The sequence below is a fragment of the Bombina bombina genome, chromosome 10, assembly GCF_027579735.1.
Source record: "Bombina bombina isolate aBomBom1 chromosome 10, aBomBom1.pri, whole genome shotgun sequence".
In the NCBI taxonomy this organism is placed as follows: Eukaryota; Metazoa; Chordata; class Amphibia; order Anura; family Bombinatoridae; genus Bombina; species Bombina bombina.
In genome coordinates, this window is record NC_069508.1 from 382264 (window position 1) to 400783 (window position 18520).

General features: G+C 40.8%; 1 protein-coding gene across 1 annotated transcript in view; it reads left to right on the plus strand.

Annotated features, from left to right (window-relative positions):
• The window catches only part of LOC128641143 (pre-B-cell leukemia transcription factor 1), a 78829-nt gene that overhangs the window by 13534 nt on the left and 46775 nt on the right, over window positions 1–18520 (plus strand). The window contains exon 2 of the mRNA XM_053693710.1: window positions 1527–1600. Within this exon, the coding sequence (XP_053549685.1) occupies window positions 1527–1600 (74 nt within the window). The remainder of the gene's footprint in view (window positions 1–1526; window positions 1601–18520) is intronic.

Genomic DNA, 18520 nt, shown 5'->3' on the forward strand with positions numbered 1-18520 from the left:
GGGGAACATGCCTTGGTACAGTTTTCAGGTCACTAATGTTGTGTGGGGAACATGCCTTGGTACAGTTTTCAGGTCACTAATGTTGTGTGGGGAACATGCCTTGGTACAGTTTTCAGGTCACTTATGTTGTGTGGGGGGAACATGCCTTGGTACAGTTTTCAGGTCACTAATGTGTGGGGAACATGCCTTGGTACAGTTTTCAGGTCACTAATGTTGTGTGGGGAACATGCCTTGGTACAGTTTTCAGGTCACTAATGTTGTGTGGGGGGAACATGCCTTGGTACAGTTTTCAGGTCACTAATGTTGTGTGGGGGGAACATGCCTTGGTACAGTTTTCAGGTCACTAATGTTGTGTGGGGGGAACATGCCTTGGTACAGTTTTCAGGTCACTAATGTTGTGTGGGGGGAACATGCCTTGGTACAGTTTTCAGGTCACTAATGTGGGGGGAACATGCCTTGGTACAGTTTTCAGGTCACTAATGTTGTGTGGGGAACATGCCTTGGTACAGTTTTCAGGTCACTAATGTTGTGTGGGGAACATGCCTTGGTACAGTTTTCAGGTCACTAATGTTGTGTGGGGGGAACATGCCTTGGTACAGTTTTCAGGTCACTAATGTTGTGTGGGGGGAACATGCCTTGGTACAGTTTTCAGGTCACTAATGTTGTGTGGGGGGAACATGCCTTGGTACAGTTTTCAGGTCACTAATGTTGTGTGGGGGGAACATGCCTTGGTACAGTTTTCAGGTCACTAATGTTGTGTGGGGGGAACATGCCTTGGTACAGTTTTCAGGTCACTAATGTTGTGTGGGGGGAACATGCCTTGGTACAGTTTTCAGGTCACTAATGTTGTGTGGGGGGAACATGCCTTGGTACAGTTTTCAGGTCACTAATGTTGTGTGGGGGGAACATGCCTTGGTACAGTTTTCAGGTCACTAATGTTGTGTGGGGGGAACATGCCTTGGTACAGTTTTCAGGTCACTAATGTTGTGTGGGGGGAACATGCCTTGGTACAGTTTTCAGGTCACTAATGTTGTGTGGGGGGAACATGCCTTGGTACAGTTTTCAGGTCACTAATGTTGTGTGGGGGGAACATGCCTTGGTACAGTTTTCAGGTCACTAATGTTGTGTGGGGGGAACATGCCTTGGTACAGTTTTCAGGTCACTAATGTTGTGTGGGGGGAACATGCCTTGGTACAGTTTTCAGGTCACTAATGTTGTGTGGGGGGACACTTACCACACGCACACAAGCATTTAATGAAAGGAACAGTTTAATTGCTCTTATAGTCTTCTAAATCTAATACTGTCAATGCTATTTATTTCAGAAAACCTATATAAATCCCAGGCACAGACAGTTGCATGTTCTTTCTGTGCTATATATTCCACTTGTCTAATGCTGCTTCCAGTGATACTGCAGTGAAGTGTTTATGACATATTACATAAATAGTGTAGTTGTATAGAAAGATATTCTACATCTGTGTCATTTTCATTGGGAGACACAACTTCATCTTTGTCTTTATTTCTCTCAGAAAACATGCGTTAAATTGCCACAGGATGAAACCGGCGCTCTTCAATGTTTTGTGTGAAATCAAAGAGAAAACCGGTAAGTGAACAGAGGGGCGCATGCTGTGGATGATTAGAGTGGAGGAGTGTCAGGCTATAGGGGTGGCAGATGCTGGGACCAGGCCTCTGTGTGTGTGTGGGGGGGGTTGTTGGGTATGCATGTCTTGATCCATCAGTTCCACATGGCTTTGTTGCTCTTGCAGACAGTTATTTCTGGGGTGTCTGTGAATATTGCAGTTGTTTTTGCTTTTTGACAAGTTACGTACAGAGTTGCCTGTTTTGTTTCCAAATCAGCCAGTAGTTGTCCTAAGTTGATTTTGACTCTGCACAAAATGTATCTTGTAGAGTGGTGCACAATTTGCTGCTTATTGTTTTCTTCATTTTATTTGTAAAACTCATTTGAGGATTGTATGTGTTTTTTTGTCATGTGCTGTATATTGTACATCATTTTTTTTATATTGTATTTTTTCATCAGATATAGTAATATCCCTGCATTTACAGCTGTTGGATATAACCTGTATTGTCGGCTAAGCAATCACTAAAGCATGACCTAACTATGTACAAGGAAATAACTACAGGGTTGGTGTTTAGTAATATCCCTACATTTACAGCTGTTGGATATAACCTGTCGGCTAAGCAATCACTAAAGCATGACCTAACTATGTACAAGGAAATAACTGCAGGGTTGGTGTTTAGTAATATCCCTGCATTTACAGCTGTTGGATATAACCTGTCGGCTAAGCAATCACTAAAGCATGACCTAACTATGTACAAGGAAATAACTACAGGGTTGGTGTTTAGTAATCTTGAAATAAAGGGACATGGCACAATCAGTGTCTTTAAGTAGTTTACAGTTATTATTTATGTATAGTGCCACTAAATTCTGTACAGCTTGATACAGAGATAGGGGAATACAATGACAAAATATTTGTGATAAGATACAAAAACAGACTAAAAATATATATAGTACAGTACGAGTAGGGCTCTGCTTCAAACAGCTTACAGTCTACAGGTTGATGGTGCTGATAGGTTTGGGGTACCTGGCCAGGTGGATTCTAGTTTCAGCAGTGAATCAAGGCAGTTCAATTTATTTTGGGTAGGATGAAGAGAGATGGTGTAACCCTTTTTAATAAGTGGGTCTTCAAAGAGTGTCTGAAGTTTATATGAGGTTTGAGACAGTCTGAGCAGGGTAGAGTTCTAGAGGAAAGGAGCAGCGTGTGAGAAATCTTGGGGCCGAGGAGGGAAGTAGAGATTATAGGAGTGGAGAGATGTAGGACAGATGTTCATCGAATAGGACAAGTTGTGGAGTATTTGGAGATGAGAGGAGATATAGTTGGGAGTGGGTCTGTCTTTGAATTGTATTCTAGAGTATAAAGGGAGCCAATGTAGAGACTGGCAGAGCGGAGTAGCTGATGCAGATTGGTGACTTGGGTGGATGGTTCTAGCTGAAGCATTCATGATAGATTGGAGGGTGAAGAGGCATTTTTTGTGAAGTAGGTTGCAGTAGTCAATGCAATGACAAAATAAGGGAATTCGTATTCAAATGTTGTAAAAGTGTGCATGGCAGGCTTTGGTAAGCGTTTGTATATGTTAAGTGAATATGAGTTCAGAGTCAAGTGTGATCTAAAGACAGCGTAACTGGTGTGAGATGTTGAGAATAGAGTCTCTAACCGTAAGAGAAATGTCTGGGAGAAAGGGAATAAGAAGCGGTTGAGTTGGAGGCAGAGTGAAGACATCCAACAGGGAATTGCAGAGACAGTTGACTATCTGGTTGAGTAAAGAAGGAGCGATATTGGGAGAGGAAAGAAAGATTTGGGTGTCATCAGCATATGAGGTGTACTGGAACCCAAAGGATGATATGTTTTCCAAGGACGGAAATGTGTAAAAAAAAAAAACTAGATCCAAAAGAATTAGTAAGAAGAAATGTCCCTTTGCTTTAGCTGATAGCAGATCATTTGCTACTTTAGTTAGAGAGGTTTCTGTTCACAAGAACTGCTGGTGCAATGATAAATGCCGACAGTGTATGCTGTCGGCATTTATCGATGTGCGGCGCACGTGATACACTTTACTTTATACTTTATATACTTTATACATACTTTATACCATGTCCGCTTGCACATTGAGAAATATGCCCCACAGTGTTAAAACTATTAGTATTTATTTCTCAAAAAGTTGCTTCTGCAATGTTTTCAATTGACAGGCATATATATAACCTACATGCTCCTAAACTAATAAACTAATTTATCCTTTGAATATAGGAATGAGTTAAACAACAACAACATGCTGACATAAATGTAAGTGGTTTGTGAAATCTAAAACTGTGTGGAATTCCAGGTTTATGCAGTTTCTTAAAGGACCATTAAATACTCAACAAACACTTTATTTAAAGACAATGCAATAGCACACACTCTGAATTTTAAATGAGCAGTATATTTATTTTTAAACCTTCCATTTCAATCACCCCCCGTATCATGTGACAGCGGTCAGATAATCACAGACTTATATACATATATACTGTGATCTCTTGCACATGTTCAGTAGTAGCTGGTGCCTCATACAGTGTGCATATAACTGTATAGTGTGAGAGCAGTCGGCTAATTACAGACTCATATACGTATATACTGTGATCTCTTGCACATGCTCAGTAGTAACTGGTGCCTCAGTACAGTGTGTATATAACTGTATCATGTGACAGCCATCAGCTAATCACAGACTCATATACGTATACACTGTGATCTCTTGCAAATGCTCAGTAGTAACTGGTGCCTCAGACAGTGTGCATATGACTGTATCATGTATGTAACAGTCGTCTGCTAATCACAGACTCATATACGTATACACTGTGATCTCTTGCACATGCTCAGTAGTAACTGGTGTCTCAGACAGTGTGCATATAACTGTATCATGTGACAGCCATAAGCTAATCACAGACTCATATACATATACACTGTGATCTCTTGCAGATGCTCAGTAGTAACTGGTGCCTCAGTAAGTGTGCATATAACTGTATCATGTGACAGACATCAGCTAATCACAGACTCATATGCGTATACACTGTGATCTCTTGCACATGCTCAGTAGTAACTGGTGCCTCAGACAGTGTGCATATAACTGTATCATGTGACAGCCATAAGCTAATCACAGACTCATATACGTATACACTGTGATCTCTTGCACATGTTCAGTAGTAGCTGGTGCCTCATACAGTGTGCATATAACTGTATAGTGTGAGAGCAGTCGGCTAATTACAGACTCATATACGTATACACTGTGATCTCTTGCACATGCTCAGTAGTAACTTGTGCCTTAGTACAGTGTGCATATAACTGTATCATGTGACAGCCATCTGCTAATCACAGACTCATATACATATACACTGTGATCTCTTGCACATGCTCAGTAGTAACTGGTGCCTCAGTAAGTGTGCATATAACTGTATCATGTGACAGCCATCAGCTAATCACAGACTCATATACGTATACACTGTGATCTCTTGCACATGGTCAGTAGTAACTGGTGCCTCAGTAAGTGTGCATATAACTGTATCATGTGACAGCCATCAGCTAATCACAGACTCATATACGTATACACTGTGATCTCTTGCACATGCTCAGTAGTAACTGGTGCCTCAGTAAGTGTGCATATAACTGTATCATGTGACAGCTATCAGCTAATCACAGACTCATATACGTATACACTGTGATCTCTTGCAGATGCTCAGTAGTAGCTGATGACTCAGACAGTGTGTATATAACTGTATCATGTGACAGCCATCAGCTAATCACAGACTCATATACATATACACTGTGATCTCTTGCAAATGCTCAGTAGTAGCTGATGACTCAGACAGTGTGCATATAACTGTATCATGTGACAGCCATCAGCTAATCACAGTCATATACATATACACTGTGATCTCTTGCACATGTTCAGTAGTAACTGGTGCCTCATACAGTGTGCATATGACTGTATCATGTGACAGACATCAGCTAATCACAGACTCATATACATATACACTGTGATCTCTTGCACATGCTCAGTAGTAACTGATGACTCAGACAGTGTGCATATAACTGTATCATGTGACAGCCATCAGCTAATCACAGACTCATATACGTATATACTGTGATCTCTTGCACATGCTCAGTAGTAACTGGTGCCTCAGACAGTGTGCATATAACTGTATCATGTGACAGCCATCAGCTAATCACAGACTCATATACATATACACTGTGATCTCTTGCACATGTTCAGTAGTAACTGGTGCCTCATACAGTGTGCATATGACTGTATCATGTGACAGACATCAGCTAATCACAGACTCATATACATATACACTGTGATCTCTTGCACATGCTCAGTAGTAACTGATGACTCAGACAGTGTGCATATAACTGTATCATGTGACAGCCATCAGCTAATCACAGACTCATATACGTATACACTGTGATCTCTTGCACATGCTCAGTAGTAACTGATGACTCAGACAGTGTGCATATAACTGTATCATGTGACAGCCATCAGCTAATCACAGACTCATATACGTATATACTGTGATCTCTTGCACATGCTCAGTAGTAACTGGTGCCTCATACAGTGTGCATATGACTGTATCATGTGACAGCCATCAGCTAATCACAGACTCATATACATATACACTGTGATCTCTTGCACATGCTCAGTAGTAACTGATGACTCAGACAGTGTGCATATAACTGTATCATGTGACAGCCATCAGCTAATCACAGACTCATATACGTATATACTGTGATCTCTTGCACATGCTCAGTAGTAACTGGTGCCTCAGACAGTGTGTATATAACTGTATCATGTGACAGCCATCAGCTAATCACAGACTCATATACGTATATACTGTGATCTCTTGCACATGCTCAGTAGTAACTGGTGCCTCAGACAGTGTGTATATAACTGTATCATGTATGTAACAGTCGTCTGCTAATCACAGACTCATATACGTATACACTGTGATCTCTTGCACATGCTCAGTAGTAACTGGTGCCTCAGACAGTGTGCATATAACTGTATCATGTGACAGCCATAAGCTAATCACAGACTCATATACGTATACTCTGTGATCTCTTGCACATGCTCAGTAGTAACTGGTGCCTCAGTAAGTGTGCATATAACTGTATCATGTGACAGCCATAAGCTAATCACAGACTCATATACATATACACTGTGATCTCTTGCAGATGCTCAGTAGTAACTGGTGCCTCAGTAAGTGTGCATATAACTGTATCATGTGACAGACATCAGCTAATCACAGACTCATATACGTATACACTGTGATCTCTTGCACATGCTCAGTAGTAACTGGTGCCTCAGACAGTGTGCCTATAACTGTATCATGTGACAGCCATCAGCTAATCACAGACTCATATACGTATACACTGTGATCTCTTGCACATGTTCAGTAGTAGCTGGTGCCTCATACAGTGTGCATATAACTGTATAGTGTGAGAGCAGTCGGCTAATTACAGACTCATATACATATACACTGTGATCTCTTGCACATGCTCAGTAGTAACTTGTGCCTTAGTACAGTGTGCATATAACTGTATCATGTGACAGCCATCTGCTAATCACAGACTCATATACATATACACTGTGATCTCTTGCACATGCTCAGTAGTAACTGGTGCCTCAGTAAGTGTGCATATAACTGTATCATGTGACAGCCATCAGCTAATCACAGACTCATATACGTATACACTGTGATCTCTTGCACATGGTCAGTAGTAACTGGTGCCTCAGTAAGTGTGCATATAACTGTATCATGTGACAGCCATCAGCTAATCACAGACTCATATACGTATACACTGTGATCTCTTGCACATGGTCAGTAGTAACTGGTGCCTCAGTAAGTGTGCATATAACTGAATCATGTGACAGCCATCAGCTAATCACAGACTCATATACGTATACACTGTGATCTCTTGCAAATGCTCAGTAGTAACTGGTGCCTCAGTAAGTGTGCATATAACTGTATCATGTGACAGCCATCAGCTAATCAGACTCATATACGTATATACTGTGATCTCTTGCACATGCTCAGTAGTAACTGGTGCCTCAGACAGTGTGCATTGTGCATATAAATGTATTGTGTGACAGCCATCAGCTAATCACAGACTTATATACATATACACTGATCTCTTGCACATGCTCAGTAGTAACTGGTGCCTCATACAGTGTGCATATAACTGTATCATGTAACAGCCATCAGCTAATCACAGACTCATATACATATACACTGTGATCTCTTGCACATGCTCAGTAGTAACTGGCGCCTCATACAGTGTGCATATAACTGTATCATGTGACAGCCATCAGCTAATCACAGACTCATATACATATACACTGTGATCTCTTGCACATGCTCAGTAGTAACTGGTGCCTCAGTAAGTGTGCATATAACTGTATCATGTGACAGCCATCAGCTAATCACAGACTCATATACGTATACACTGTGATCTCTTGCAGATGCTCAGTAGTAACTGGTGCCTCATACAGTGTGCATATAACTGTATCATGTGACAGCCATCAGCTAATCACAGACTCATATACGTATACACTGTGATCTCTTGCACATGCTCAGTAGTAACTGGTGCCTCATACAGTGTGCATATAACTGTATCATGTGACAGCCATCAGCTAATCACAGACTCATATACGTATACACTGTGATATCTTGCATATGCTCAGTAGTAGCTGGTGCCTCATACAGTGTGCATATGACTGTATCATGTAACAGCCATCAGCTAATCACAGACTCATATACATATACACTGTGATCTCTTGCACATGCTCAGTAGTAACTGGTGTCTCAGACAGTGTGCATATAACTGTATCATGTGACAGCCATCAGCTAATCACAGACTCATATACATATACACTGTGATCTCTTGCAGATGCTCAGTAGTAACTGGTGCCTCAGTAAGTGTGCATATAACTGTATCATGTGACAGCCATCAGCTAATCACAGACTCATATACGTATACACTGTGATCTCTTGCACATGCTCAGTAGTAGCTGGTACCTCAGACAGTGTGCATATAACTGTATCATGTGACAGACATCAGCTAATCACAGACTCATATACGTATACACTGTGATCTCTTGCACATGCTCAGTAGTAACTGGTGCCTCAGTAAGTGTGCATATAACTGTATCATGTGACAGACATCAGCTAATCACAGACTCATATACGTATACACTGTGATCTCTTGCACATGCTCAGTAGTAACTGGTGCCTCAGTAAGTGTGCATATAACTTTATCATGTGACAGCCATCAGCTAATCACAGACTCATATACGTATACACTGTGATCTCTTGCACATGCTCAGTAGTAACTGGTGCCTCAGACAGTGTGCATATAACTGTATCATGTGACAGCCATCAGCTAATCACAGACTCATATACATATATACTGTGATCTCTTGCACATGTTCAGTAGTAACTGGTGCCTCAGACAGTGTGCATATAACTGTATCATGTGACAGTCATCAGCTAATCATACTCATATACATATACACTGATCTCTTGCAGATGCTCAGTAGTAACTGGTGTCTCAGTAAGTGTGCATATAACTGTATCATGTGACAGCCATCAGCTAATCACAGACTCATATACGTATACACTGTGATCTCTTGCACATGCTCAGTAGTAACTGGTGTCTCAGACAGTGTGTATATAACTGTATCATGTGACAGCCATCAGCTAATCACAGACTCATATACGTATACACTGTGATCTCTTGCACATGCTCAGTAGTAACTGGTGCCTCATACAGTGTGCCTATAACTGTATCATGTGACAGCCATCAGCTAATCACAGACTCATATACGTATACACTGTGATCTCTTGCACATGCTCAGTAGTAACTGGTGCCTCATACAGTGTGCATATAACTGTATAGTGTGACAGCCATCTGCTAATCACAGACTCATATACGTATACACTGTGATCTCTTGCACATGCTCAGTAGTAACTGGTGCCTCATACAGTGTGCATATAACTGTATAGTGTGACAGCCATCTGCTAATCACAGACTCATATACGTATACACTGTGATCTCTTGCACATGCTCAGTAGTAACTGGTGCCTCATACAGTGTGCATATAACTGTATCATGTGACAGCCATCAGCTAATCACAGACTCATATACGTATACACTGTGATCTCTTGCACATGCTCAGTAGTAACTGGTGCCTCAGACAGTGTGCATATAACTGTATCATGTGACAGCCATCAGCTAATCACAGACTCATATACGTATACACTGTGATCTCTTGCACATGCTCAGTAGTAGCTGGTGCCTCAGTACAGTGTGCATATAATAACTGTATCATGTGACAGCCATCAGCTAATCACAGACTCATATACATATACACTGTGATCTCTTGCACATGCTCAGTAGTAACTGGTGTCTCAGTAAGTGTGTATATAACTGTATCATGTGACAGCCATCAGCTAATCACAGACTCATATACGTATACACTGTGATCTCTTGCACATGCTCAGTAGTAACTGGTGCCTCAGTAAGTGTGCATATAACTGTATCACGTGACAGTCGTCCACTAATCACAGACTCATATACATATACACTGTGATCTCTTGCACATGCTCAGTAGTAACTGGTGTCTCAGTAAGTGCGCATATAACTGTATCATGTAACAGCCATCAGCTAATCACAGACTCATATACGTATACACTGTGATCTCTTGCACACGCTCAGTAGTAACTGGTTTCTCAGTAAGTGTGCATATAACTGTATCATGTAACAGCCATCAGCTAATCACAGACTCATATACGTATACACTGTGATCTCTTGCACATGCTCAGTAGTAACTGGTGTCTCAGACAGTGTGCATATAACTGTATCATGTGACAGCCATCAGCTAATCACAGACTCATATACGTATACACTGTGATCTCTTGCACATGCTCAGTAGTAACTGGTGCCTCAGTACAGTGTGCCTATAACTGTATCATGTGACAGCCATCAGCTAATCACAGACTCATATACATATACACTGTGATCTCTTGCACATGTTCAGTAGTAACTGGTGCCTCAGACAGTGTGCATATAACTGTATCATGTGACAGCCATCAGCTAATCACAGACTCATATACGTATACACTGTGATCTCTTGCAAATGCTCAGTAGTAACTGGTGCCTCAGTAAGTGTGCATATAACTGTATCATGTGACAGCCATCAGCTAATCACAGACTCATATACGTATACACTGTGATCTCTTGCACATGCTCAGTAGTAACTGGTGCCTCATACAGTATGCATATAACTGTATCATGTGACAGACATCAGCTAATCACAGACTCATATACATATACACTGTGATCTCTTGCACATGCTCAGTAGTAACTGGTGTCTCAGACAGTGTGCATATAACTGTATCATGTGACAGACATCAGCTAATCACAGACTCATATACATATACACTGTGATCTCTTGCACATGCTCAGTAGTAGCTGGTGCCTCAGTCAGTGTGCATATAACTATCATTTGACAGTCATCAGCTAATCACAGACTCATATACGTATACACTGTGATCTCTTGCAGATGCTCAGTAGTAACTGGTGCCTCAGTAAGTGTGCATATAACTGTATCATGTGACAGCCATCAGCTAATCACAGACTCATATACGTATACACTGTGATCTCTTGCACATGCTCAGTAGTAGCTGGTGCCTCAGTACAGTGTGCCTATAACTGTATCATGTGACAGACATCAGCTAATCACAGACTCATATACGTATACACTGTGATCTCTTGCACATGTTCAGTAGTAACTGGTGCCTCATACAGTGTGCATATAACTGTATCATGTGACAGCCATCAGCTAATCACAGACTCATATACGTATATACTGTGATCTCTTGCACATGCTCAGTAGTAACTGGTGCCTCAGACAGTGTGTATATAACTGTATCATGTGACAGACATCAGCTAATCACAGACTCATATACGTATATACTGTGATCTCTTGCACATGCTCAGTAGTAGCTGGTGCCTCATACAGTGTGCATATAACTGTATAGTGTGACAGCCATCTGCTAATCACAGACTCATATACGTATACACTGTGATCTCTTGCACATGCTCAGTAGTAACTGGTGCCTCAGACAGTGTGCATATAACTGTATCATGTGACAGCCATCAGCTAATCACAGACTCATATACGTATACACTGTGATCTCTTGCACATGCTCAGTAGTAACTGGTGCCTCAGTAAGTGTGCATATAACTGTATCACGTGACAGTCGTCCACTAATCACAGACTCATATACGTATACACTGTGATCTCTTGCACATGCTCAGTAGTAACTGGTGCCTCATACAGTGTGCATATAACTGTATCATGTGACAGCCATCAGCTAATCACAGACTCATATACGTATACACTGTGATCTCTTGCACACGCTCAGTAGTAACTGGTGCCTCAGTAAGTGTGCATATAACTGTATCATGTAACAGCCATCAGCTAATCACAGACTCATATACGTATACACTGTGATCTCTTGCACATGCTCAGTAGTAACTGGTGTCTCAGACAGTGTGTATATAACTGTATCATGTGACAGCCATCAGCTAATCACAGACTCATATACGTATACACTGTGATCTCTTGCACACGCTCAGTAGTAACTGGTGCCTCAGTACAGTGTGCCTATAACTGTATCATGTGACAGCCATCTGCTAATCACAGACTCGTATACATATACACTGTGATCTCTTGCACACGCTCAGTAGTAACTAGTGGTTTAGTAAGTGTGCATATAACTGTATCATGTGACAGCCATCAGCTAATCACAGACTCGTATACATATACACTGTGATCTCTTGCACACGCTCAGTAGTAACTGGTGCCTCAGTACAGTGTGCCTATAACTGTATCATGTGACAGCCATCTGCTAATCACAGACTCGTATACATATACACTGTGATCTCTTGCACACGCTCAGTAGTAACTGGTGCCTCAGTAAGTGTGCATATAACTGTATCATGTAACAGCCATCAGCTAATCACAGACTCATATACATATACACTGTGATCTCTTGCACATGCTCAGTAGTAACTGGTGCCTCAGTAAGTGTGCATATAACTGTATCATGTGACAGCCATCAGCTTATCACAGACTCATATACATATACACTGTGATCTCTTGCACATGCTCAGTAGTAACTGGTGCCTCAGTAAGTGTGCATATAACTGTATCATGTGACAGCCATCAGCTAATCACAGACTCATATACGTATACACTGTGATCTCTTGCACATGCTCAGTAGTAACTGATGACTCAGACAGTGTGCATATAACTGTATCATGTGACAGCCATCAGCTAATCACAGACTCATATACGTATACACTGTGATCTCTTGCACATGCTCAGTAGTAACTGGTGCCTCAGACAGTGTGTATATAACTGTATCATGTGACAGCCATCAGCTAATCACAGACTCATATACATATACACTGTGATCTCTTGCACATGTTCAGTAGTAACTGGTGTCTCAGACAGTGTGTATATAACTGTATCATGTGACAGCCATCAGCTAATCACAGACTCATATACATATATACTGTGATCTCTTGCACATGCTCAGTAGTAACTGGTGCCTCAGTAAGTGTGCATATAACTGTATCATGTGACAGCCATCAGCTAATCACAGACTCATATACGTATACACTGTGATCTCTTGCACATGCTCAGTAGTAACTGATGACTCAGACAGTGTGCATATAACTGTATCATGTGACAGCCATCAGCTAATCACAGACTCATATACGTATACACTGTGATCTCTTGCACATGGTCAGTAGTAACTGGTGCCTCAGACAGTGTGCATATAACTGTATCATGTGACAGCCATCAGCTAATCACAGACTCATATACGTATACACTGTGATCTCTTGCACACGCTCAGTAGTAACTAGTGGTTCAGTAAGTGTGCATATAATAACTGTATCATGTGACAGCCATCAGCTAATCACAGACTCTATACACTGATCTCTTGCACATGCTCAGTAGTAACTGGTGCCTCAGACAGTGTGCATATAACTGTAGCTGATGGCTGTCACACTATACAGTTATATGCACACTGTCTGAGGCACCAGTTACTACTGAGCATGTGCAAGAGATCAGTGTATACGTATATGAGTCTGTGATTAGCTGATGGCTGTCACACTATAATCAGTCATATACGTATACACTGTGATCTCTTGCACATGCTCAGTAGTAGCTGGTGCCTCATACAATGTACATATAGCTGTATAGTGTGACAGCCATCAGCTAATCACAGAGTCATATACGTATACACTGTGATATCTTGCATATGCTCAGTAGTAACTGGTGCCTCATACAGTGTGCATATAACTGTCTCATGTAACAGCCATCAGCTAATCACAGACTCATATACGTATACACTGTGATCTCTTGCACATGCTCAGTAGTAACTGGTGCCTCATACAGTGTGCATATAACTGTATCATGTAACAGCCATCAGCTAATCACAGACTCATATATACGTATACACTGTGATCTCTTGCACACGCTCAGTAGTAACTAGTGGTTCAGTAAGTGTGCATATAATAACTGTATCATGTGACAGCCATCAGCTAATCACAGACTCTATACACTGATCTCTTGCACATGCTCAGTAGTAACTGGTGCCTCAGACAGTGTGCATATAACTGTATAGTGTGACAGCCATCAGCTAATCAGAGTCATATACGTATACACTGATCTCTTGCACACGCTCAGTAGTAACTGGTGCCTCAGACAGTGTGTATATAATAACTGTATCATGTGACAGCCATCAGCTAATCACAGAGTCATATACGTATATACTGTGATCTCTTGCACATGCTCAGTAGTAACTGGTGCCTCAGTAAGTGTGCATATAACTGTATCATGTGACAGCCATCAGCTAATCACAGTCATATACATATACACTGTGATCTCTTGCACATGCTCAGTAGTAACTGGTGCATCATACAGTGTGCATATAACTGTATCATGTGACAGCCATCAGCTATTCACAGACTCATATACATATACACTGTGATCTCTTGCACATGCTCAGTAGTAACTGGTGCCTCATACAGTGTGCATATAACTGTATCATGTGACAGCCATCAGCTAATCACAGACTCATATACGTATATACTGTGATCTCTTGCACATGCTCAGTAGTAACTGGTGCCTCAGTAAGTGTGCATATAACTGTGTCATGTGACAGCCATCAGCTAATCACAGAGTCATATACGTATACACTGTGATCTCTTGCACATGCTCAGTAATAACTGGTGCATCATACAGTGTGCATATAACTGTATCATGTGACAGCCATCAGCTAATCACAGACTCATATACGTATGCACTGTGATCTCTTGCACATGCTCAGTAGTAACTGGTGCATCATACAGTGTGCATATAACTGTATCATGTGACAGCCATCAGCTAATCATACTCATATACATATACACTGATCTCTTGCACATGCTCAGTAATAACTGGTGCCTCATACAGTGTGCATATAACTGTATCATGTGACGGCCATCAGCTAATCACAGAGTCATATACTTATACACTGTGATCTCTTGCACATGCTCAGTAGTAACTGGTGCCTCATACAGTGTGCATATAACTGTATCATGTGACAGCCATCAGCTAATCAGACTTATATACATATACACTGTGATCTCTTGCATATGCTCAGTAGTAGCTGGTGCCTCATACAGTGTGCATATAACTGTATCATGTGACAGCCATCAGCTAATCACAGACTCATATACATATACACTGTGATCTCTTGCACATGCTCAGTAATAACTGGTGCCTCATAAAGTGTGCATATAACTGTATCATGTGACAGCCATCAGCTAATCACAGACTCATATACTTATACACTGTGATCTCTTGCACATGCTCAGTAGTAACTGGTGCCTCATACAGTGTGCATATAACTGTATCATGTGACAGCCATCAGCTAATCAGACTTATATACATATACACTGTGATCTCTTGCATATGCTCAGTAGTAGCTGGTGCCTCAGACAGTGTGCATATAATAACTGTATCATGTGACAGCCATCAGCTAATCACAGACTTATATACTTATACACTGTGATTTTTGCACATGCTCAGTAGTAACTGGTGCCTCATACAGTATGCATATAACTGTATCATGTGACAGCCATCAGCTAATCACAGACTCATATACTTATACACTGTAATCTTTTGCACATGCTCAGTAGTAACTGGTGCCTCATACAGTATGCATATAACTGTATCATGTGACAGCCAATCAGCTAACAAACTTTTGACATTCTATATTATTATTATTATTATTATACTTTATTTATGAAGCGCCAACATATTCCGCAGCGCTGTCCATGGATACAATTCATTTAAATAAAACAATACAAGACTTGTAAAAGACAGGACAAAATTTACAAACGCATACAGGAGGGATTGAGGGCCCTATTCCCGTGGGAACTTACAATCTAGAAGGGTAGGAGGTTGAGAAACAGGAGGTGACGACTGCAAGATTGGGAAAGATGTTATCATAGGGTTGCACTGATACCATTTTTTTAAGACTGAGTACAAGTAACAATACTTTTTTTCAAATACTCACTGATACCAACAGGGCCGCCACTAGAAATTTTGGGGCCCCTGACTTAACCATTGATCAGGGCCCCCCCCCCTTTGACATGTGCAATTTTTGACAAAGTGACTAAAACGTATATGCACTTTATTCTTAAGTGTCTATTTAAACTTGGAAATGTTGTAAAGGTAGTAACATACATACACAGACACACTCATACACTGAAACACACAAACACACTCACACAAGGATTCACATATAGACACTCTAGCAGACACGCAAAGAAACTCAGACACAGACACCCTAACAGTCACTTAGCACTTGTTTACCTCATTACTTGTCAGGTCAATGTAAACTATAGTTTTGTAAAAAAAAGGAGATTTAGAAAACAAAATATGGAGTTTTGATTATATTTTTGTAAAGGAAGATGCCCACTAAATGATGACAACAGCATGCAGTGGCTGAAAGGAAGGGCCCTGAACTGCCTAAAAAATAATTTAAAGGTTAAATGGTAGATTGGTGACTTCCGGAAAGGTCTCATTAGTCTCAAAGTCTGTAGAAAGATGTGAATAATCAGTAGTAAGGTCAAAATGTCCTAAAAATGAACAGACAATGGACACACACACACAAACTCAAACTTGCACATACACCCAAGGAAACGCCAACAGAGACAGCCTCAGAAAACACAGAAAGACATACACACACACACACAGACACCCACAGACACCCACAGAAAACACAGAAAGACATACACACACCCTCACAGAGACACCCACAGAAAATACACACCCTCACAGAGACAGCCACAGAAAACACAGACATACATACACACACACACCCTCACAGAGACATCCACAGATAACAGACATACACACCCACCCTCACAGAGACACCCACAGAAAATACACACCCTCACAGAGACATCCACAGAAAACACAGACATACATACACACCCCCTCACAGAGACATCCACAGAAGACACAGACATACATACACACCCACCCTCACAGAGGCATCCTGAGAAAATACACAAAGACAAACACGCCCACCCTCACAGAGACACCCATAGAAAAAGCTCAAAGACATATGCACACACCCTCACAGACATTCACAGAAAATGCACAAAGACATACACACCCACCCTCACAGAGATACCAACAGAAAATAAAAATACATACACACTCATAGAGACACAAACCAAAGCACAAAGACATAAACACAGACACCCACAGAAACACTCACAGGAGGAAACATTTATGCACCTTGCATCCCCTAAATCAACAGTGTGTGACATGCATGATAAAAAAAATGCAGAAATTAAGAGATCACTTTTTAAAGAATCATATTTGTAAATGTGCAAATAAAAATAATTCTGTGAATTCAAAATTGTACATTAATTTTCTGGGTAGATGGCTAGATGAAGAAAAGTACTTTTAAAAGGTTGACATATGTTTGATATTTTCCCCATTTTCCCCAACCAAGAGCACCACTTCAAATATAGTGTACAAATGTTTCCATCTGTCAGCTATACTTGTGGATTTTGAAAATGCTGTACTCTATATGATCTTGGTGGAACCATAAGCTGTGGTACTCATACCATTAGATCTGGTTAAATGCAGGATTTAAGCTTGTTGGTATGCATTTCAAAATTAAGTCAGCTGTAGAGTAATCTGAACAGTTTTAAGTTAACCTGCCTCATTTCCAACACTGAGCAATCTTAGTCTGAGAGTATAACATGTTATGCAGATGTAAAAATCTTAGATAAAATGCCTCCTTGTATCTGGAAAGTCCTTGCATAAAGGGGCAGTAAACTGGAATGTAATATATATCATTTGTGTATTGAGGAGGAAACATTTCTGCATGGTTTTAAATATAGAATTTCTGCAGCATTGTCAAATAATCATAAATACACTGCTGCTAAAAAAATGTGTTTTTATGGACCCCTGGCCCCACCATACAACTACTACCACACTGAAGTTACAATCTTAAATTGCACAAAGAAATAAAAAACATTTGCTAAGTAATTCCTACCTCCTCTGCAAATGAAAGTGATCAGCCGCCTGACTCAGGCACTCACTCTACAAACAAAGTGCCAGTCTGTCTCACACTGTGCATAGTGGTTTAGTGCACACTCAGAAATCCTCTCAAATGCTAATTACTCCTTGTAATAACATTTCCCATGCTCAATTAGCAACTAGCTGTAGTACCCACTGGTGGCTGACAAAATGTAAAAAAAAAATTTTTTTTTTTTTTTTTTTTTTTTAGTTCTTGCATCATGGGGCCCCCCTAGCCCATTGGGCCCCTGACAGG